This window comes from Argiope bruennichi, chromosome 10, assembly GCF_947563725.1.
Source record: "Argiope bruennichi chromosome 10, qqArgBrue1.1, whole genome shotgun sequence".
Lineage (NCBI taxonomy): Eukaryota > Metazoa > Arthropoda > Arachnida > Araneae > Araneidae > Argiope > Argiope bruennichi.
This window is the reverse complement of record NC_079160.1, coordinates 77,463,412-77,486,346: the sequence shown is the minus strand read 5'-3', so window position 1 is coordinate 77,486,346 and position 22,935 is coordinate 77,463,412. Positions and strand designations below refer to the sequence as shown.

Sequence of the window (22,935 nt, the reverse complement as noted above, 5' to 3'; positions counted from 1 at the left end):
GAGTCGGAGGTGAGACGAACGATATGGCTGTTGAGTGGTGATGCATTATCTGTTGATTCAAATACGCCTGTGCCCATTTGAGTAGCGCCAAGTGTTATGGCGAGCGTGTTTGGGTTGCTGAGTCAAGTGAGTCTGACGACTTTGGTTGCGGGTAGATGTCGCTACAACAGCTGTTACGAAGGTTGAAGGTTCATCGTCCGAGGTCACCAGTGTAGCGGATTGTGTTGAGCGAGGATAGAACCTGGGACCTTGTGGTGCGCAGTCCAGTAAATACAAAAGCATATGCTCGTGTAGCGTAGTTGTTAACTGGCTTATATGCTATTCACCACAGACTCTCCCTCCAGTGAGTCGGAGGTGAGACGAACGATATGGCTGTTGAGTGGTGATGCATTATCTGTTGATTCAAATACGCCTGTGCCCATTTGAGTAGCGCCAAGTGTTATGGCGAGCGTGTTTGGGTTGCTGAGTCAAGTGAGTCTGACGACTTTGGTTGCGGGTAGATGGCGCTACAACAGCTGTTACGAAGGTTGAAGGTTCATCGTCCGAGGTCACCAGTGTAGCGGATTGTGTTGAGCGAGGATAGAACCTGGGACCTTGTGGTGCGCAGTCCAGTAACATGACCACGATACAAAAGCAATTGCTCGGGTAGCGTAATTGTTAACTGGTTTATAAGCTATTCACCCCATATCCTTATTACATTTAATTTTAATAATACTAACATGAAACACTTCTTCTTACGGTGAATATTTCAAAGCAAAAATGCCCTAATTTTAAACCAATAATTCGTTCAAGTGGGATTATTGTACTTGGATTTCTATTAATAAAATTAAATTTTTAAATCCCTCAGAGCTTCTTTTTGTGTGGAGATTGTACTTAGAATTTATTTATATGCAAATATTAGTCATAATATCCTTGCCATGTTGCTGCCTGGAAGCTCGATTTGTATGGTAGTCCGTAGTATCGGATATCTGAGCTATCGATAAACCGTCTTTGAAGGTCATTTATCTAAAACCAAAATTAATAAAAACAATTAGAATAAACAAAAGTATCGTTTCAAAGAATTCTAACCAACCTGTTGCTCATTGGGTGTGCTTCCTCTGGTATAAGGAGCCACCGGTAGATCTGCGTTTTGCTCACTGATTTTCTTGTGGTTCTGCATGTGGGAGGAGAGGGCGGCAGCCGTATTGTAGCCCCTATTGCAGACAGTGCACTGATAGGGCTTGCCATTGTCGTGTGTCTTCATGTGGATCTTAAGGTGGTCGGAGCGCGAGAAGGCGGACTCGCACTGGGTGCACCGGTACTTACGGTCGCCCGTGTGCAGCTTGACATGCCGGTCGCGGCTCCGCTTGTGCTTGAAGAGACGCTGGCAGTAGTCGCACCGGAACGGCATCTGGTCGCTGTGAATCTGTAAAGGGAATAAAATATATAAATGAATGATCGATTGCAAAGAGCAGAACATAATGTTTTACAAGTAAATGGTCGGTTGTAAAGAATAGAATAAAATGTTTCGCATAACTAAATGGTCAGTTCTAAAGGATAGAATAAAAATGTTGTATAAGTAAATGATATGTTGCAAAGAGCAGAATAAAATGTTGTATAATAAATTATTGAGGGTAAAGAGCAAAATGAATGTTTCGTATTAGTAAATAGTCGGTTGTAAAGGATAGAATAAAATGTTGTATAAGTAAATGATCAGGTGCAAAGAGTAGAGGGAAATGTTTTACAAGTAAAGGATCAGTTGCAAAGAAAAGAATAAAATGTTTCGCGTAAGTAAATAGTTGGTTTTAAAGGATAATATAAAATGTTATATAAGTAAATGTTGCAAAGAGCAGAATAAAATGTTGTATAATAAATTATCTATGGCAAAGAGCAAAATGAATGTTTCATATTAGTAAATAGTTGGTTATAAAGGATAGAATAAAATATTGTATAAATAAATGATCGTTTGTAAAGGATAGAATAAAATGCTGTTTAAGTAAATGATCGATTGCAAAGTGCAGAATAAAATGTTCCGTATGAGTAAACGGTCGGTTGTAAAAGATAGAAAAAAATGTTTCGCATAACTAAATGGTCGGTTCAAAAGAGGAAAATAAAATGTTGTATAAGTAAGTGATAGGTTGCAAAGAGCAAAATAAAATGTTTCTTATTAGTAAATGGTCGATTGTAAAGGATAGAATAAAATTTTGTGTAAATAAATGGACGATAGTAAAGGATAAAATAAAATTTTGTATAAATAAATGATCGGTTGCAAAAAGCAGAATAAATTTTGTATAAATAAATGATCGATTGCAAAGAGTAGAATAAATTCTGTATAAGTAAATGATCGGTTGCAAAGAGCAGAATAAAATGTTTCGCATAAGTAACTGGTATAAGTAGAGTAAATAATAATATAAAATGTAAAGGATAATAGTAAATGTAAAGGGTAATATAAAATGTGTAAGTAAATGTTGCAAAGAAAAGAATAAAATATTTCACTTTCCGATATACTGTAAAATAATTTTTCCAGTGAATGTGAGAGTAAAAATGGCGAATCGCATAAATTTGAGCCACGCTAATTTTTCTAAACTAATAATTTAATTTTTGACAGCGAAGAAGAAGTATCCAAGTATGAAAATCAAGCAAGTGATGAAATGGTGAGTGAAAGTTCTGACAGCGATTTTGATACCGATATTCAACAAATGAACTATAAAGAAAAAATTCGGCCCAAGAATCATGAAATAAAGTGGACTTCACATTCTTCTCAATCAACAGCTGCTAATATTACAAAAACTACTCCAGGGGTGACAAGATATGCAATGGCAGGGATAACGGACTTAAAAGGTGCATTAGAGGTAGTATTCAATTCTACAATTGAAGACGATAATAAACAAAAAGCTTATGGGATACAGAAAATGGCTGATATATATTTCGTGTGACAATGTCCCTTGATGCATTTTATACCATATATAGAATTATTCGTTTGGATAAATACACTCGTCAAGAAAGAAGAAATTTTAATAAATTAGTAGCAGTGCGAGGTATCTGGGAAAAGTAGATAGAAATTCTATTAAAATTATATAATCCGAATGAAAATATTACTGTATATGAAAAATTAGTAGGATTTCGTAGTCGATGTCCTTTCAAACAATATATACCAAGTAAGCCATCTAAATATGGACTTTATGTGACAGTAAAACTTCATATGTACTGAAAACACAAATTTACACTGAAAAAGAACAAGGGTCAAAGTCGGAGAAAAATCAGGGAATGCGAGTAGTGTGTGATCTTACTTATGGGTATCCGGGACACAATATTACATGTGATAATTTTTTCACATCTTACAATTTAGGACAACTTCTTCTAAAACGGAAAATGACTATGCTTGACACCATTAGAAAAAATAAATCAGAACTTCCTGAAGAAATGCCAAAAAAAAAAAGTTCATGGCTCATTATTTTATTTTACAGAAGACATAACAGTTGTAACCTACATCTCAAAAAAGAACAAGAATGTTATTCTTTTGAGCACTTTACATCATGACAAAGAAGTTAGCAACAGACCTGAAAAAAACCATTAATGAGCTTAGATTATATTTCAACTAAAGGAGCTGTGGATACTCTTGATCAACTTTTAAACACATACAATTGTAAAAGAAAAACAAATCGCTGACCCATGATAGTGTTTTATAATATGCTTGATACTTCTTGATAACATGCTTGGACTTCAATGCATAGTGAATGGAACGGAAATAATTTGACTAAACGAAGGCTATTTTTGGAAGAACTGGGAAAATCACTCATTTTCCCGCACATTGTAGCAAGGCCACAGCTACCAAGAAGTGAGGGCTCAATAAAAATAGTGAAACGAATGCAAAGAAAACGTACCATCGGGATTTGCTGCTAATAATACTTCAATGTGTATCAAAAGTGCAAGGTACGAGCTCTGACCATCATGCAATGACAACAAAACTAATATGTTATGCTACAATTGTAAAAATCACACTCACACATCTTATGTAAGATATTACTGTTCAAACTGCAAATAATGGTAAGTTTCAATTTGGAATATCTTTCTGTTATTTTTGTAGATGCTTTATATTATTAGTGTAAGTTTCAATTTCAAATATTTTTCTGTTATTATCATAGATGCTTTATATTATTAGATCAATTTTTAAACTTACATTACTATTGTTTAAGCCATTTCTTAAATGGTACCTGATATTTACTGCAAGAAAGGTTAGTTTCTGATTGACCCGCACGCTACATACATATAGTAAATACGAACAGAACAGCAGTATTAAACTATTATTTATCTGTTACTATTATTTAACTCGAGCTATTGCTTATCTAACATAAATTTTCATATAAATATATTCCAACTATATAGTTATCAAAGATAATTTCAAAAATCACCATAAAAGGAAATGCAGCGCAGAGATCGTCTTAAAAATGTAAACAGAAAATCGGTAATTTTTTTTTCTTTGTTTACTTAAGAAAAACGTAAAACAAGTTACTTAAGATGAATTTTTGTTAAAAACAATATATATATATATATAAATTTTTTAATGTGAATCAATATTTTTAATAATCAATAAGATTAAGATCAATCTTTAATGAATGAAGAATTAATAAATAAAACACTAATTTTTATCATTATAAAGAGCCGATGTGTTCTGAAAAATACAATAACTAGAGAAAAAAAAAACCCAGTTAAATAATGAAGTTTTTATTTGGAATAAAAACAGATTCTTAAAACGCACAGGGGCTCTCTCATCATCACCAAATTTATTAAATGATTAGAAAAGGTCCTTTTCTCTGTAACTAAATTCTAATACCAATTAACGAAAAGATATCTGACCCACAGGACAGATTCAACTTTCACTCGGCTGACTCGCTAATATATACACAATATGTGGAGTCCAAGATAAAATCGTGTTCTGAACCCAAGATCCTCCATCTAGAAACCGAGAAATTATTCGGTGCTATATACTCAGGTGTCGTCCTCGTCTCTGACCGCAGATCAAAATTTTGATGTCCGTCCCAAACTAGCCCTCAGGTTATTTTAAAAAGAGACTTTAATATAACACCGAACTAAACTCGATGTTATATAGATATATATGAAATTAGAAATAAGAGGCTTTACAAGTTATTTGCAACACAACGATTGAATAGAGCATTTATTTGGAAAAAAAAAATGCATATATGCAATTTTTGTTAAAAGCTATGATAATCTAAAGCATTATTTTTGTTATGTTTTCTTACAAATCATTTTTTTAATCAAAGGAATTTGTTTTCTACTTATTATTAATTGAACAAATAATTACGCAAAACAAAACTCATTTTCCTTGTAATATGAATGGTAAGTAAAAAAGTATATATAAAATACTTTATAATAAATAAAAATATGTTATTTAATCAATTATGCAATTAATCTTCAGAAAAACTGTAATGGTCTGTGATATAAATTTATCATTATTTCATTTCATTAAATTTCGCTTTTGCTGTTTTGGAAATCTGATTTTTAATTTAATATAATAAATGACATGTAATTATCATCCATGTCAGCATCATAAATTAATAGTTTTCAACATTAAAATTAATAACCTGCCTAATGTAGTCAGGATACTCCACTTAACTATATGAGTATTGCCATTAGGGTCAGATAAACTATATTAAAAAGTGATTACAAATAAATTTCTTTTCTTTCGCTTTTAAAAAATGTCTCTCTTAAAAATAATTATAGCTATTAAACAAACAAAAATTAATTATATTCTCTAAAGATTATATTTAACTATTCAATTAATCTTCCGAAGAAGTAAACAACTCAACAAATGCTTTCAATCAAAAAAGGATTGATACATTACAACTATTAGAAACCACGCAACAAACACAAACAACTAACTTATTTCAACACTTCCATTTTCTTTTTTTCCTCTAAGTGATTAATTCCTCCATTTATTCTAACGAGTGTTGACGACACAAGATACACGACGATCGGTTTGTAATTAAATCACTGTAACCGAATTTCAAATGGCGAAAGTTGTCAACCTTCTAAACACCGGGCGTAACCATCGGACCCAACCCTTTTGACTGGCCACTTCTCAGAAGAGGCGTGCTGTCCATTTATGAGGAGCAGGAAGGAAAAAAAAATCTCTTCTTCTCCCCCACCCCTCTTTTATCTCACCATAACCTACTAAATCCTCTTTTTGATCTACCACCTAACACTATCGAATTGGGCAAGATATATGATCAAGTCTTCAATAGTCAATTTTTTTTGTTTGCCCTTACTGTGTTCCAAGGATTGGCCTATTGCTCTAATTGAGTTTTCAAAAAGGAAGTCCAGCTCAGGTCCACCGTGGGCCTATTTTTTTTTTTTTTTTTTTTTTTTAACCTAGAGCTTGGGCTTTCACTAAAAGCTTTCTAGGTTTACCTGATAAAGCCTCCTGAAGGCGATCGTTAAAGAATAACAAAATTGTTGAAACGCGACGTGTTAAAAGGGACAGTAGGCGTATGTTGGGCAATCCTGTAATAATAGGCTGGGATGTGTTTGGTCCGAGTCGAGTCCAGCTGTTAGCGTTAATGTATCGTTCAGGATGTGGTGCATCACACGCCCAAAGTGGAAAGGATTGCTATTTAGAAGAAGCAAGTGTGTACCAACAAGTTTGGTAAAAAATTCCTCAGGTTTAAAGACGGAGGCCTTTATTGGACTCAATAATGCTACGTTGAAGCATTATAAATAAATTTCAGGCGATAAGAATTAGTTTCTTAAAGGTGTGTCTTACCTTGAGGCTGTGATTACAAAGAGGCTTAAGGCTGCCCATAAATTGTGCTAACAAGGCTTAGAAATTGCCTCAAACTCTAAGGTGTTTTCTGTAATGGAAAGCTTTGTATGTTCAGTATCCCCCCCCCTTTTTTTTTGTTTGAAATTTGAAATTTACTTACTGCCTATTGGCTCATGATGTAATGCAAGTTTTTATCTTTTTATTCGTTTAGAATAGTAGGAGGATAAAATATATATATTATTTTGAATAACTTTGCATCTTAACTTGTTAGACGCATAGATTTTTTTTCTTCTTCAAATTTTTGTTTCATTATTTTTTAGGTTGTTAGTTCAGGAAAAATTAATAAAAACAAATCTCTTTTCTAAATCCAAACTTAATTATTTAATTTTATCAAAGGGAAAAAAAACAATGAAAAATAATCGATTTTACAGCATTTATTTTTTAAAAAAAGAAGGCGTAAAAAATATTTGGAAGTTTAATGGTGAAACTTTACTACACCCTTCCAGTTCTTTTGTAGGCTTTATAAAACAATATGTAATTGTGAGTTAAATAAATTTAAAATATATTGCTAAAAATATAAGATAAACTTTTTATAAATCACTATTGATTTTCTACACATTTGAAGATTTATTTTAAAATTTTAACTTTGAAAGTCCAGTTTTTTTACAGTAGGTCATTAATATAAGTTTAAACTTGTTTCAGTGAGAAAAAACCATATTACGCTAATTATTAATTAATTAATTAATATTTAATGAGCTAATTAACCTATTTTTTGAAACATGATATCTTAAATTCTAACTTGCACAGACACATAATTCTAGTTGGAAATGATGCCTAATATTAGTCTTCATGTTGTCTGCCTCAATCAAGTTATAAAAATGTATAGTTTTTTTTAAACAATTTTTTCATCAACAATGAATAGAAAAACGAGATTTTTTCTGTCATTTTAACTTTCAAATAACTATAAAAAATTTATTTCTATAAATATAACTTTGATTGAGGCACAAAACATCCGCTATTTTATACAGATTATTTTGATATATAAATAACTGTATTTGGTTCATTTATTGTTGAGTTATGATTGTTTGAATGAAGCAACATAGTGAAAAAATACCATTCTTCACAAAATGAGTTTTAAAAACACCGTAACTAGAAAGCTCCCCAAGAAAAATAATTATAATTCGAGAAATATTTCGTATATTGACAACATCTTGGTATCGTTTGAAAGCTAAAGGATCAGACAACAATATTAAGCAATTAAAAAATATTCGATATTTTGAACGATTTTCGAAGTTTCAAGTGTGTACATACACCTTAGAGCTTAGTTTTAGAAATTGAATTAATTTATAGCCATTTTCAGTTTGGAAATGTATTCTGTTTATAATTGAAATACCTTTAAAGATTGCATCATTTCTACAAGATGCATTGAATTAAAATTTGAATTCTCGTGTTTATTGTTTAGTCATAATTCTTTTACTACGACAATATATTTATCTGAAATATTAGTCATTTCTGAACATGCACTCAAAAAATTCAGTTGAAACTTCAAAAGTTTAAAAATATACTTTTTTTATTCTTAACCCTTTAAAGGACCAGTTTTTTCTAGTCATATTATGTTAAAATATTTTAGGCTTGAAATTAGAATAAGAAAAGAGATTCATTTAGCTTATTAGATAAATTTAATTTGATTAATTAATTAATTTGGTTAATTAATAATTAAGTAAGAAATCAAGACACATCATTTTGTGTGAGATAAAGAACTGAAGCATCTAAGTTTCTGTTTTTCTAAAAAAATTTGTCAGAACTTACGCCAACCTACATAATTTCATACAAAGATTGATAAATTTGGTGGGAAGCATATTTCCCACGGCCTTAGAAAGGGTTAAAAATAAGGTTTTATTTATTCTTAAAACTAATTAACTAAATTATCTCACCAGATAATTCCAGATTACATCCAGATTAAAAAAAGTCAGTCTAAATAAGAATGTTTTTAGTTTCTTGGAAATATGTATAAAATCTTTTACAATATTATTAAAAAATTTAAGTCGTTTAAAATGCCATAAAATTGACTTTTAATGTTACAGAAAAAACGTTGAATATGAAAATCAAGTAATGAAGTGCAGTAAAAATAGATCGAATTCTCGTCTCACAACATCAATACATGATTTTAACTTCGAAAGATAAAAGATTAAAAGAACCGTTAAATTTCTTTGGTCACACCATTTTTCCGAATTAATGCGAAAGATATGGATTTCAAAATATATGTAGCATTGGCGATTCACAAATATCAAAAACTAGAAGAAACGACAGTCTATACAATAATAGTCTATACAATAACAGTCTATAAAAGACAAACGACAGTCTATACAATAATAGTCTATACAATAACAGTCTATAAAAGACAAACGACAGTCTATACAATAATAGTCTATACAATAACAGTCTATAAAAGACAAACGACAGTCTATGCAATAACAGTCTATAAAAGACAAACGACAGTCTATACAATAACAGTCTATAAAAGACAAACGACAGTCTATACAATAACAGTCTATAAAAGACAAACGACAGTCTATAAAGCTATTATCCAATTAACAATAATTCAGATTTCATTGTCACAGAATAACTAATGAAAGTTGAAATGAAAATGGGATGCACATTGATAAAGTTCTTAAAAAATAAAATAAAATAATGTTATTTGAAATACATTTTAGATGTAAATATACATTATTATTATTATTGTTTTTTTTTCGATAGGATTTTCTTTATCCATAAAGTTCGCGAATTTTCAAATCAAAACTAACATCTAAAATTGGGTTGAAATAAATACTGACAATTCATATTCTTTAATAACATCAGATGAAAAGTATTCAAATTCAAAGAAAAGGTGCTACAATACCATTGGTAACTAAGGCTTTCTAGAACACTTCAAAACTCTCTCTCTCAAAAAAAGCTTTGTTTGCACACTGGGTTGGCCACTTCAAATAGAAGCTTATCTAGACCCGTTCTCAGTGAATCATCTTCGAGGGTCTATCAGCAAACAAACTCACCGAATCCCCCTATCCTGTCCACCATCCTCTTGAAAATAAATAGGTAATTCTGAAATCGAACCATCGAGTTGATCCCCCGCGATGCTCCCTACTTCACTTTTAGGTGCTGATGGCTCTTGCACGAAAGAAGGGGAGAAGGGGAGTTCGCTGAGTAAATACTACTATGGTAATCAACAGTTGGTGGGGGTATCTAACAAGTCTGTTGGCGTGCAACAGGTTGTAAGAGCCCTTCAGGACTGTGGGTTTTGTGGAAAATCTAGGCTAAAGATATGTTTGCTCAAGTAGGAATGACTGAGAAAGACAATAGAAAGGAATTCTTTCTTCTTTTGTATGTTATTGTGTAACGTCTATATGTTAATTTGTGTCACCTGTTCCTGTAGTCTTGAGAATTGATTCTAGAGATTCTTCACAAAAAACCAGTGCGAATACATTGTTGTATGCTCTTTCTATGCTTTTTATGACTAATGTATAGCCAAATATGGAGCAGCATTGCCAAATATGGCTTTAGCACCAATAAAAAACATCAAAACTAATACATTATTTTATTCCAACTCTAGTTGAGCTCATTGGATTTCTTCCAAATAATCTCCGTGACTTAAATGCCATAAATAAACTGTTCGAGAAATCCATCTGGCTGTTAATTTGTTCATTATCAAAAGGTATTTCATTCTTGAATACAATCATCTCCTCAGTAGTTTCAAGTTGTTCTTTCATGTTGGCAAAAGTCTAAGAACAATCGAGTATAAATAAACTTTTCAAAGTTTTGTTGTTATTTATTGCGTCATAGAACTCCATGTCTCTGAAACTACTTTTGATCTGAATAGTGCAAAAAAGGGTCAAGAAATATTCTTACAACAATATTTTAAAATATTGTATTCTTTATTTTTGTTTGTTAAATTCTAACAGTTAACATTAGTGTGATTCCGTAGTATCTAAACGAAGTAAATACTCATTAAAAGATTGTTTAAGATTTTCTTATAATATCTGTCCAACATTTAATATAATAACATTTAGTATTTTTAATATTAATATTTTTAATAATTTTGGTAACTACATGATTTCCAGAATGTATTGTGTTTCTAAAATAAATTCCCATGCTGTTTACAAAAGACAAAAAAGAAAAACAGCTATTGAATCATTTTGACTCCATGTCTTTCTGGCCGCGTGAGGAAATTCATGCTTCCAATTATGGGATAACTTGAAAGAACTGCCATAAAAAAATGCTAGCCGTTCCATAACAAACTCAGGGATAAAGCATCAAAATTAGTATTCTCAATTTGATATACAAATCATAAAAAATCGAAAGGAAAAATAGATTTCAATAGTCATTAAGTCCTTCAAATAGAGTATTCACCATGCGGTTATCTCTTTTGATGAGCCATTGCAGCGGAAGTCGAATTGATGCACCGGAAGTTCGATTATTCTAAAGTTAACAAAACAGTAAACTCTTTTAAGGATTCTTCGCATAAATACCGTAAATAAATAGTTTTATTTTATATCATTAAAATGTTTGTTTGAAAAACTTTGCAACTAGATTTAAGGAATTAATGAAAATCTCAAAGCCAGTCGACATAAATAGTTTTTCGCAAAAGATTAATGCACCAAAAGTAGTGAGCATTTGGTTCTGGATTGCGGTATCTAACAGTCCAAGATTCAAATCCTGATTCTCTGCAAATCTGTTATATTGACTTAAAATTTGTGGAGCCTCGAATCCAAATATGTCGATATACCGTGAATTAGCCGAAAAGGTTAAACGAATCAATGCGTTATCTTTGTCGTCAGGTTGAGGACCAAATGAGCTAGGTTCGACCTCTGCTAAGGTCAAATCTAGCTGAATATTAAACGTTTTAAAAATTTACACTATATAATAATATAATAAGGCGATAAAATAATATAGAAAGCAAAATTAATTGAATATACTTACATTGACTATCTTCACATTTTAATATGTAAATGATTGTTCAAGAAATTAAAATAATCAAGTACAAGCTGATAAGATCTATTTGGCTTAACAAAAAAAAAAAAACTATACTTTGCTTTTAATTTGTTAAATTAATAAGAAACGCACCATGTGCGCCAAGGCCATTTTATTAAGTACCATCCAATATCTGGCAGTAATTCATACGTGCCAAGTACAGCAGAGTAAATTTGTTTTTCACTGCTGCTATTGTTCTATTTGATGTATTTAACTTTTTTTTTCGTAGATGTATGATGACTTAAAGACAGATTATCGGATTCTGTGTCAGAGGCCTTCAAGTTCGAGATTCAATTTTTCCAAAGTTCTGCAGTGTACTCGGGTATGAAGTATGTTAAATAGTGAAATTTCCTACCATTACTGTTATATAAAAGTTCAAAAAACTTTTCTTTCCAAATATGGGTCTATTTTTCAAGCAAATTTTTTTTTCAACTTCCATTATACAGGTCCCGTAAAATTCAAATAGCAGTCAAAATGATATTGTTTTTGATAAAAAAGTACAAAATTTATATTATATAAAGTCGATTCACTGTATAAAATCTAATTTAAATATCGTAAAATCGATTAAAATTTCCCCCTTTTTTATGTCATATGAGTTAAAACAAAATTTTGAAAATATAAAACTCTATCTAAAAACTTCTTTTTTTAAGTCTGAATATTTATTAAAATAAATGAATAATTAATACGCTTAGAAATTTCATTAATGAAAATTTATTCTTTGATATGTATTTCATTAAAATTGCTTTAGTAATCAAATTTCTGCAAACGATTTTTTCAAAATCAGATCTTCTGTTTAGATCGTAATCTAGCATTCTAAGCTATTTCCTCAAATAGCAAAAAGACCTACATTGGGAAATCGTTTATTCGTTTGATTAAAATTTGACCTTCGAAAAAATCAGTAATTGTATACAATAATCGCCATATACATTCAAAGACATCTGCAATAACACATTCAAAAGTTTAAAAAAAAGTTCACAATTTAGAAAATCGATGATGAAATATTGATACTTTAGAAACTTTTAATACTAATTTCAGAAAAATTGCTGCGCCAAATCCAACAAATTCACTCAAATAACAGAAAAAAGTGATTTTGAAAAATCAAGTCGCGTTTTCCAAATTTAAACCAAGATGTTATTAGCTATAAAAAATAATATGTATATATATATATATATATATATATATATATATATATATATATATATATATATATATATATATATATATATATATATAAAGGCATTGACTAAAAAAATTAACTTCAGTATAACAGTTTAGAAAATGGACAATGCAAGTTTCATTTCTATAAAAACTATTATTGAAAATAAATTTTATCTTTATTTTATGCAAATAGAAGGTGATTCGCTCAAAAGAACTCATTCAAATTTTAAAAAGAGTCGTGCTTGAAAAATCAGCCATGTTGTTCGAATTCAAAACCATATCATTTATTGTTAACAATATTAGTGGAATATATTTAGCAACGTAATCATTAAAAAATGAAAAATAAAAATTCTTTCAACATAAAAATTCGAGGAAATTGGAAGATGAAAATTTCATTCTAAATAAATTCTTTTAAGAAGAAAGAATTTAAAACTTATACTCCATATAATATAACAGGAAATGCTTTTTATTCCAAAATTTAAAATGCGTAAATTTAAAATACTATAAACAATTCTAAATAAACGTTCGAATAATCCTCTTGTCGTTCTTGGAACACCTTCATTAAAAGAATAAAAATAACCTCTTTTTGTTATTATCTACCTCGACTAGAAAACAACAGCTAACCGAAATAGAAGAATGCTATCAATAATATAAAAAATAACAAAGTTGATATCCTGTCAATGTTATTCTATTCCCGCATAGTATGAATATAAAAAATAAAAAAATACGCCATTATATCTGTTATTATATTTTGGAGCATATTCAAATAGAAATCATCATTACGGAAGTTTAACCCTCTAAGGGTTCCACACGTATTTCGACGTAGCCCCATAGATGTCTTTAAAGTGCACCTCACGGATTTTAACGTAGGGTAACGAACGATGCAGATTCGTTTTACACTGAAAATCACGTAGGGGTGTTACTGCACCGCAGATGGTGTCGACGTATTTTAACGTATTTCTTTCCCCCTACCAGTTTCGACATCTTGATGAATTGGAGGGGAGACAACACAATGAAGTTTTACGGCCATTTAAGGAAGTCACAGGATCTGAGAGCCCGAAGATTCCTTTAGGCATAGGGCATTGTGATGGTGCCGGCGTTATGGAGGAATGAGGGGTGAAAAAGGAAAGGGCTCGCCCAAGAAAAGAGGAACAGGAATTTTTCCCCAATTGTGTCTCCCATAATGGCTCTATGTGAACTTAAATTTAAATTGCATTTTGTCTCAATAGTTTTTGTTTGATATCGATAGGGATAGGATTTCTTTGATCTAAGCGTTGCCTCAAAGTTCCATTGAGTTATTTTTTTCTTAATGCAGTTTTATGCTTACTTGTGATTAAACATCACATTGAAGTACTAGCAACTCGAAAGGGATATATTTGAAAAATTGCCATCAATATATAGTTAAAATATTAAATATATTTTTCATTCTTAGTTCAACTGTTATTATGATTCAAATTTATATTTTTATGCTAATCTATACCTCCAATTATTTTTCACGAAGTAAACAGATGCAAATGAATTTTGCGTTTTTAAGCAGTCTAAATTTCACAGAATATAATAAAATATATTATTATATTGTTTCTCTTATCTTGTAAAAATTTGGAATAATGTTTCATTTTTTATAATGCGACTCCTTTTCAAAGTTTTTTTTAAAGAACTGAATAGAATAATTTCATTCAAATTCATAAAAGAAACAAAAACATTTTTTTAAGAATTATGTCTATTCAGAAAATTATTAATATTTAGTCTTAATATACCTTGATGTAGATGAAAGCAAATAGTAAAATAAATTTAATTCAGGGTTTGATTTATTTTGTTAGGAATATTAAGAAACGAATCGCATTGTAAAAGTCTTAACATTGTAAACTATCTGAAGATATTTTTTCAACAGTTTATCAAAGAAGATATATTTCGTAGATAAAATTATAGATCTCTAAAACACTTCTAAAAAAATAAGTAGGTAGTCCAAAAATTCTGTTCTTATTTTACAAGTCTTTGAAGCAGTTTTTTTTTTTTTTTTTTTTTTTTTTTTTTGTAGATAAGTTAATGAGCATTTTTCAATATAGAATAAAATCTGAGTGGATAAATGAGATAACTTTTGGTGAATCTTGTGCTAAGTACAGAATGAGTTTTAACTATACGTTTTTAAGGATGTTCTAATACAAAATGGTGCAGATAAATTCCTGAATGGTGCATGGATAATAAATTATTTTTGAATATTCAAAAGCTTAGCATTCATAGTTATGCCTTGAAATCACAACCTGCTATTTTCTCCTATCAAATAAATGACTTTGCATTACTTTATTCAGATTTTGTTACTGATGCTGGTGTTACTTATGGAAGAAAACTTCATAAACTGCACACTAATGCAGGATCGACCTTAAAGGTTGTTGGGCCCAAACAGGAAAACAATTATTATTATTAAAAGCAATCCAAGGTTTACAATCAAGGTAAAGATCAATGGTAGCATCAGCATTCTTACTTTTTCCTATTCATCTGCTTATGCAGTGTAGCGCTATCCATATTTCTTAGCACATTTTGAATAGAATCAAGTATGAATTTGGTGCGTCTTCCTATCCTTTCAGACTGGAGCAAAAATTCGACACATTCGCAATAACGATATCAAACCAACTCACCAAACTTCATTTATCTATATTGTATGTGTGCGTGTGATTTCAAATAATTATTTAAACACTCATGTGTAATAAATCCTTTGTCAGAATACATTTAAAAAAATTAATACAAATCTACATTTTGATAAAATTGCATGATACATTTAATTTATCTCGATGCTTCCGTTTTGGGATATCATGTACATGCATACATGACTTTTACATACAGATTTCTCATCAGTCAGTTTATCTAATATTTGAAGATAAAATTACATATAAATTAATTACAATTAATTATAGAAAGGTTGCTATATGTTGATTTACGATAAAGAAAGAAATCGTTTCTCAAATTCTTTGACTGGAATGATTCCTAGTGAATGCTCAGCCTTTTTAACCTAAGCTATTGAATGGGGAGGTTAAAAAAAGTTAATAAAGGGTTGAAAAAAGGGATTAAGCCATATCCAGTATGCTATATTAAACTGAAATTTGAGAAACAATTGTTTATTTTTTAAACCAATTATATAAATAATATTGTCAATCATATATTAATTTTCCTTTTATATGAGGGCTAATGACTATTGATATATCATCAATGATCACCTATCATATATATATATATATTCAGTTGATACGTCTATGGCGGAATTACTTCCAAAACCTTTTGGTATTCTATTTGCCCCAGTCATTCGACCAAATCTGTCAATTTATATTTCATAATAAAACCATTGGCATTAGATATATCATCAATGATCGTCTGCTCTATATAATTTTTCAATTTCGAAAGAAGAAAAAAACGCCTTTTTTTAATGTATTTTCATTTTGAAATAAATAAATTCTTTCTTTCCACTATTTGGCTGCATGATTCATCAACAATTCAATCAAGTTTATTAATTTTTTCTACCGCTTGGAAATATATTTGATAAATTATAAAAATAAAGTATCAAGCGTTGTGGATGGGTACAATTTGTTTCAAACATTTTTTTTTTTTTTTTTTTTTTTTGTAACCATGTTTTTCTGCGCGCTGGGGAACGTGAATACAGAATTTCTGCGAAACATGCGAATAACTTTGTATAATAAATTTTACGAAAATCAGTTCTGTGATACTTGAAGTTTATAAATATTTTACTGAAGCAGATATGTATTGTAATATTTTAATTATTCTAATAATTTATATATTAAAAATTTTCTGTTCTTTATATAATATATATTATAAAGTGACAAAAGAAAGCGACAGGAATTTGAGGTTGAGTTTTGAGGTTGAAATGGATTTCTCTTCATGATTCCTCTATGAGCTTATACTGCGGCCATGAATTTATACTTTTGTTTCTTTTGCTTGGCTCCTTTTTAGTATTGGTTTCTATATATGTATTTCCTCTTTAAAAAATTAAAATTAATGAATTTGTGTATTTTAGTAATGCGTTTATTATTCTTGTTGTCACGTGAAGTATTTCCTTTTAAAATATTTTCATTCTATTACTTTTTTTAATGGATTTTGCTGTTGAATTCTATTCATAATTGTCCTTATTGTGAGGATATAGAAACAACGCAAGAATAAGCAACACATTGAAAATATTTAAAAAGTATATCAACTTTTTTTTATTGAAATGGCTGTTATTTAATTATATAAAGTTTTTATAAAGTAAAATGCGTTTTCCTGTATTAAATCCAACATCCTACACAACTGTGAAAAAGATTTCAATTTTTGGTTAGTTCTTTTGGAAGTTATCAAGAAGTACAGTAAGTAAAATGTTGAGTTGAGTAAAATGTTCGGTCTGTAGAAAAACGGCGGCCCAAACTCATAGCGACACGGGTGGCATTTGAATCCGTATAGTGTGAGACGAGCCTTAGGGCCACACGGATGGTTAATCGCGAGATGGTCTTTCTGATTTAAAGGGGGGGGGGATCCATAAATCAATGGAATAGCTTACAAATTAGAAAGTAACTGCTTTATAAAGGCTTTTTTTTTTATCAAGATTTAATTTGATAAGTTTGTGAAATTAAGTCAGTAGATGTAATCGTTTAAACACTATTATTAATTTTCGACAAAAAATATGATTAAAAACTAAAATCAACTTTTGATAATAATATGACGTGATGTTCTAAGACTGGGCATATTTTGTAAGTATCAAATTTCGAGAATCTGTGAATTATTCTTTTCAATAACGAAATACAAAGAGTGATTATTTAGTTATGGTAAAAGATAGCTTCATACTTAATGAACTAAGGTATGCGATTAATATATTCCTTCTAATATTGAATGTGTTTATTTACTAAATGCGATCTTCAGATTTATTTTGAATTGCTCTGAATAATCATATCATAAATCACCATAGCACTCATGACATAAATCATCATAAAACAGATTTCAAAACAAACATCATAATATTGATTTATTTAGAGGAAATAACAGGAGATGTAAATGTTATTTATGATTTCCAGGTATGTTAATTGTTGTAATATAATTTAGAATACGGTTTATTAAGTTATAATCAAAATAAGAAGTGTTTACGTCCTACGCGTAGCTACTAAACCTTTTTTTACTAATTAAAAAAAAAGAAAGAAAAGAAAAAAAACTTTATTTTTGTGTATTTCAAAACCGATTCAAGGCTAATGTCAATGATTCTGGATACAAGGCTACTTTCATAAATGAAAGTAATTGCTTACACCGGTAATTACTTCTAAATAAGGAACCAGTTACCTCTTACGCTGGTTTTCGAGAGTTTTCACACTATGCTGTCAAATATTTGTAAAATTTATACATCCCAATTTCACTGAAATACGAATATCACTATTTCTTCACTAAATCCATTTACTTATATAGTTTGATATTTTTACTACGTCTATGGAGGTAATCAACAAAAGTAAAAACTTTTCTAGTAAGCAATTAAAACTTCCAAACTTTGTTTCAAATACAGTTCTAAGACATAAAATTTCTTAATTCAATTGTGGAATTGTTGCGGTTCCTACCAAAGCAAGACGCTTATTCTTTTATTGAATCCATCGTCATGAATTATTGTTAAAAAAAATGTTTTCGGTGATTGTTATCTTCACTCCTAGCGATCATTAGAAAGAGAAAGAAAATGGAATGTTGCAAAGATACGTTAATGCAACATATGCTTTACAAGTTTAATTTTACATATTTAAATCATCAATTACTTTTCCACAGTAAATTTTATAAAAATATGTAAGCACAATTGAAACTTTTGTCATTTAAATTTTTTTTGATAAAACTAGCAGAAATAGCAATGAATAAATAGTGTTTTCTTTTTTAGAATGCACGAAAATTAGAAAATTATTACGTCCATTGTATTTTTTTAAAGAACATCATAAATGTATCGAAATTTACGAGGAATGAAATACTCCTGTATAATATTTTAAAAGAATCATTTGTTTGTTCCTTTGAATATTTTTGAAGATAGCAATTTCTTTGAATATGCACACAAAATAGTGAAAAAGGTGGGAAAAAAATAGCAAAAAAAAAAGTCGATAATTTTAATAAATTTCTAAAACATTTTAAAATCAATAGAACAGTCTATAATTTCAAAAATAAATTTTAAATAAGGTCATTTAATCTGCATTTACCCTGATATATTTGATGAGGTTTTAATTGAAATTTTCATTATTTTGAAACATTTAAAAGCGAATATGCCATTATTTTTCAATAAAAAAATGTTTAAAAAAAGTATTGAACTTTAAAAAAATTGATGTGATATATTTTAGAGCCTGGGTCATTAATACATAAATAGCAAATCATATGGCTCTAGATTTGTATATTTTTTAAGCTACTCAATCAATTTGCTGATTTGCATATTTTATTATAATAGAAGATAATGCTATTTTAATGATAAATCGGTTTTATATTGTTATTTATACACATCTGATTGACATACCTATTTGTGATTAGTCCTAATTTTAGACAAATGCTATTCAAATATTGATTACTCAGTAAAAAATATTACAATGATTTATTTGAAAGAATAATAAAGGAATATGAATGGAATTTGAATCCTCATTAATTACTTATTTATTTATATATATATATATATATATATATATATATATATATATATATATATAGTGAGACCGATGAGAGTTTCTGTGCTTAAAATACCTAGCAAAAATGAAGAGAAAACCCTTCTGTTTATATTTGCTCTGTACAACTTTTTACAGAGCGATATTATCTACTATCGGGGTTAAAAAGCAACAAAACTGGATCCCCATACACTATTCCTAGAAACCATCTGACTTTTCTAGCCATAAACGAAAGCTATAAGATCTGACATGAATGAGCGGTAATTTGCGCATACCCCAGGGTTTGTAGACCACCCGTGAAGAAGAAGAGGGGAAAGAAAAAAGTGCTCGCGCTTGCTGTACATTTCTTTAGGAAAACCGAACCGATTGTGAGAGAGAATACTAGTCAAGTTTAGTTCCCTTTTTAGAGGTTTCAGACGTAGAATGAAAACGCTGAGAGGGTTAAAGAATCTAGAATCGATGATGAATTGCGACATCTTTAAAACTGATTCGTTTTTGATTGCCTTGCAAGATTGGTTTATTTTGTGGTGATAAAATGTTATTATTTTTCTCATTTCGAGCTCTGTGTGATGCGCTGCGTTTTATAGCAATCTTATTTCAATAGATATCGAATATAAGTGTGACATTTAATAGAGATCGAACTTAAGTATTTTCGAAATAGCTTAAATTGTTCAAGAAACGCACTCAAATCAAAGTTTATTACATTAAACTTTTCATAAACTCCCTACAGTAGAAAATAATTTGTATTTAATTTTGTCGTATAATCAGTATAATCAAGTTTCCTTTGGAAACTTTTTTTTTAAATTTATTGATCAGGTCCAAAATTTCCTGCCAATTTATGCTTTTGGTTGTTAATCCATATAACTTATTTACTTCATTTTACTCGTGTTACATCTTCGCTGTGTAGTAACATTTATTTACGGATTTCAAATAAATAAATAACATTTATTACGGAAACAGTCAATGTTTTATATCGATTTTGCGCCGACAAAATCAAAAACAATGCTTGAAATACTGATTTACGTTTTTTATTTAAAGACCACATACAAAATTTTCCTTAACTTCTGATTTCGTTGTTAAATTATTATGTTCGCAGTTATAGTGACTGGTTTGAGTATTTTTTTTTTAGACTCGGACAGGACACATTATTTAATAACTGGTCAATTTAGTTTCATATTTCTAGAATTTTTTTAAAAATTTAATCAGTATGTTGATGATTTATTTTAATTAATATTTATGTTTTTGTAAATTTGTGAAAGCATATCGGTTTTTTATCATTTATCCATTTTTAAATATATCTATAAAGGAAAAAAGATTAAAGTAATAAAATTCTAAAAAAGAATTAACCATAATTGTTAGTTAATAATTTTACTTGCAAATACAAGTATTTAGTTATGATGATAAATATAATGATATAATAAACTTCAAATAAATAAATAACATTCCAAATTATTATACTGCATCTCCTATTATGTAGAATATAACATAAAGTTAAATGAATGATAAATATTCTATTTGTTAAAATTTTTTAATTATCAGATTTTAATTTATTTAATCTACTAATTAATTTATTTATTAATTACGCATAACAGTCCTAACGTTTTATAATTCATAGAATTTGTATTTGTTTAAATTTATTTTGCTAGGCAGCTTTGCAAATAACATTTATTAATCAATCTACTTCTAGGCAGTTCCCTTTAGGCCAGTGACTGTAAGCTATAGCATGGCTTCTGAATGTACTACTCTATATTCAAGAAAAATTCCCTAAATTAATCATTTCTCTTATATTATTAAACTAGTATTCAAAAATGTACCACTTGAGGCACAATAAAATTTAAATGCAAAATACGGAAAAATTTATATGATTTTTTAAAAATTAATGTAAACTAACATTAAATCACTTTTTAGTTTTTTTGCTTTAATATTTATAATTTTGATGCCAACACATACTTTCCATTTTCGCAGTCACGAATTTAGTGGACGCTTTTGATGGTGGCCACATTGACCGTATGCTAGGATACTGTGAAAAATATCGTTTCTGTTAAAGAAAGAGAATATACATTTAATTATTTCATGCCCCAGGAATTTAAGAACAAAATATAATTAAACTACATTATGTAATTTTTGATTAAAATGACATGAATCTATATAGTATATTTCAGATAAAAAGGTAAAAATATTTATGCCTTTCAATGAATCATACATTTTGCGAACTTTGATTTTCAACCATGATGTTAATTAAAAAATATAGATCACAGCTACAAATGCTCGAAATTGTTTACCACAGCTACAAACTTAAGCTCGAAATTGTAGACTACTAGTTGCTTTAGGCGACCAGTTGGTCTGTCGAAATTAATTTTCGTAGTTTAATTAATCGAAATTAATTTTTGTTGGATCATAGAAATTAAAATATTTAATTTTCAATTAAATATTTTATTTAGTTTCGTCTTAATGGCTTCCATAGAAAAAAAAATTTAATTCACATTTAAAAGTCTATTCCTCTACATAGTACATAGTTGGGGAGCCCATTATACAATTTATGAGGAGTGCATCTATTTTATAGCATTTTTAAGCGCATAAAATTAAGACTATAAAATAATCACATTAAAAACTTTAACAGTCAGGAAATAAACCATAAATACGCATGAATCAGAATGTTTGTCTTTCAGCAAGGAAACTTCTTGGCGAGTCTTTTCAGATTTCAACAAAGCAAACGCGGAAACATTTATTCACCAAAAAAAGTCCATAATAGGCCTATCTCTTAAGCAAGGAAGTTCCACGTAAAAGCCACATTAAAAAACCCTCATTCAACGTATCGGAAGATTCATAGAGTCACCTTCACCTTCAAAAATCTTAATCCACTCTTCTTCTCAATTCACATCCGTGTGTCTTCTTCGTGAAAGAAGGTTCGTGACCCTCCAAGGGTAATCCAGGACCGCCGCTGCTAACCAAAGGTTAGAACCTTAAGGAGCTTAACTTCATGATACGGCCTTGGCTCTTTTGAGTGCAATAGTGAAAGAAAAAAACGAATAAAGGTCTGCTGGTGCAGCTTCCGTATCTTTTAATTTTCGGCAAGTGCTTCTTCATCTTGTGGGAGGAGTGGGCGGTGGCTGGGAGTAAATGGCAGCCTACCCTTGACCCCCGAGTTCATGAGAGACTGTGAGGAAAATTTGAAAAACAGCCAGGGACTACTGGTGTTAAGTGAAAATCCAGCTGCAGGCTTTTGAATTTGGAGTATAAAAGTTGGTAATCCTCCAACCTTAAGCTTACTTGTTGTAATAAAAGAGAAGTTTTTGTTGAAGTACTGAAGCAGGAATTGTTCTTTTCATAGTTCATACCTGTATTAAA

The 22,935-nt window shown here is 29.7% G+C and overlaps 1 protein-coding gene across 1 annotated transcript in view; it reads right to left on the bottom strand.

Moving 5' to 3' along the window:
* LOC129987606 (zinc finger protein 423-like) overlaps positions 1-1,405 on the bottom strand; it is a 50,054-nt gene extending 48,649 nt beyond the window's left edge. Inside the window, exon 1 of the mRNA XM_056095565.1 lies at positions 1,073-1,405. Within this exon, the coding sequence (XP_055951540.1) occupies positions 1,073-1,390 (318 nt within the window). The 5' untranslated portion in view covers positions 1,391-1,405. The remainder of the gene's footprint in view (positions 1-1,072) is intronic.
* Between the last annotated feature and the right edge of the window lie 21,530 nt (positions 1,406-22,935).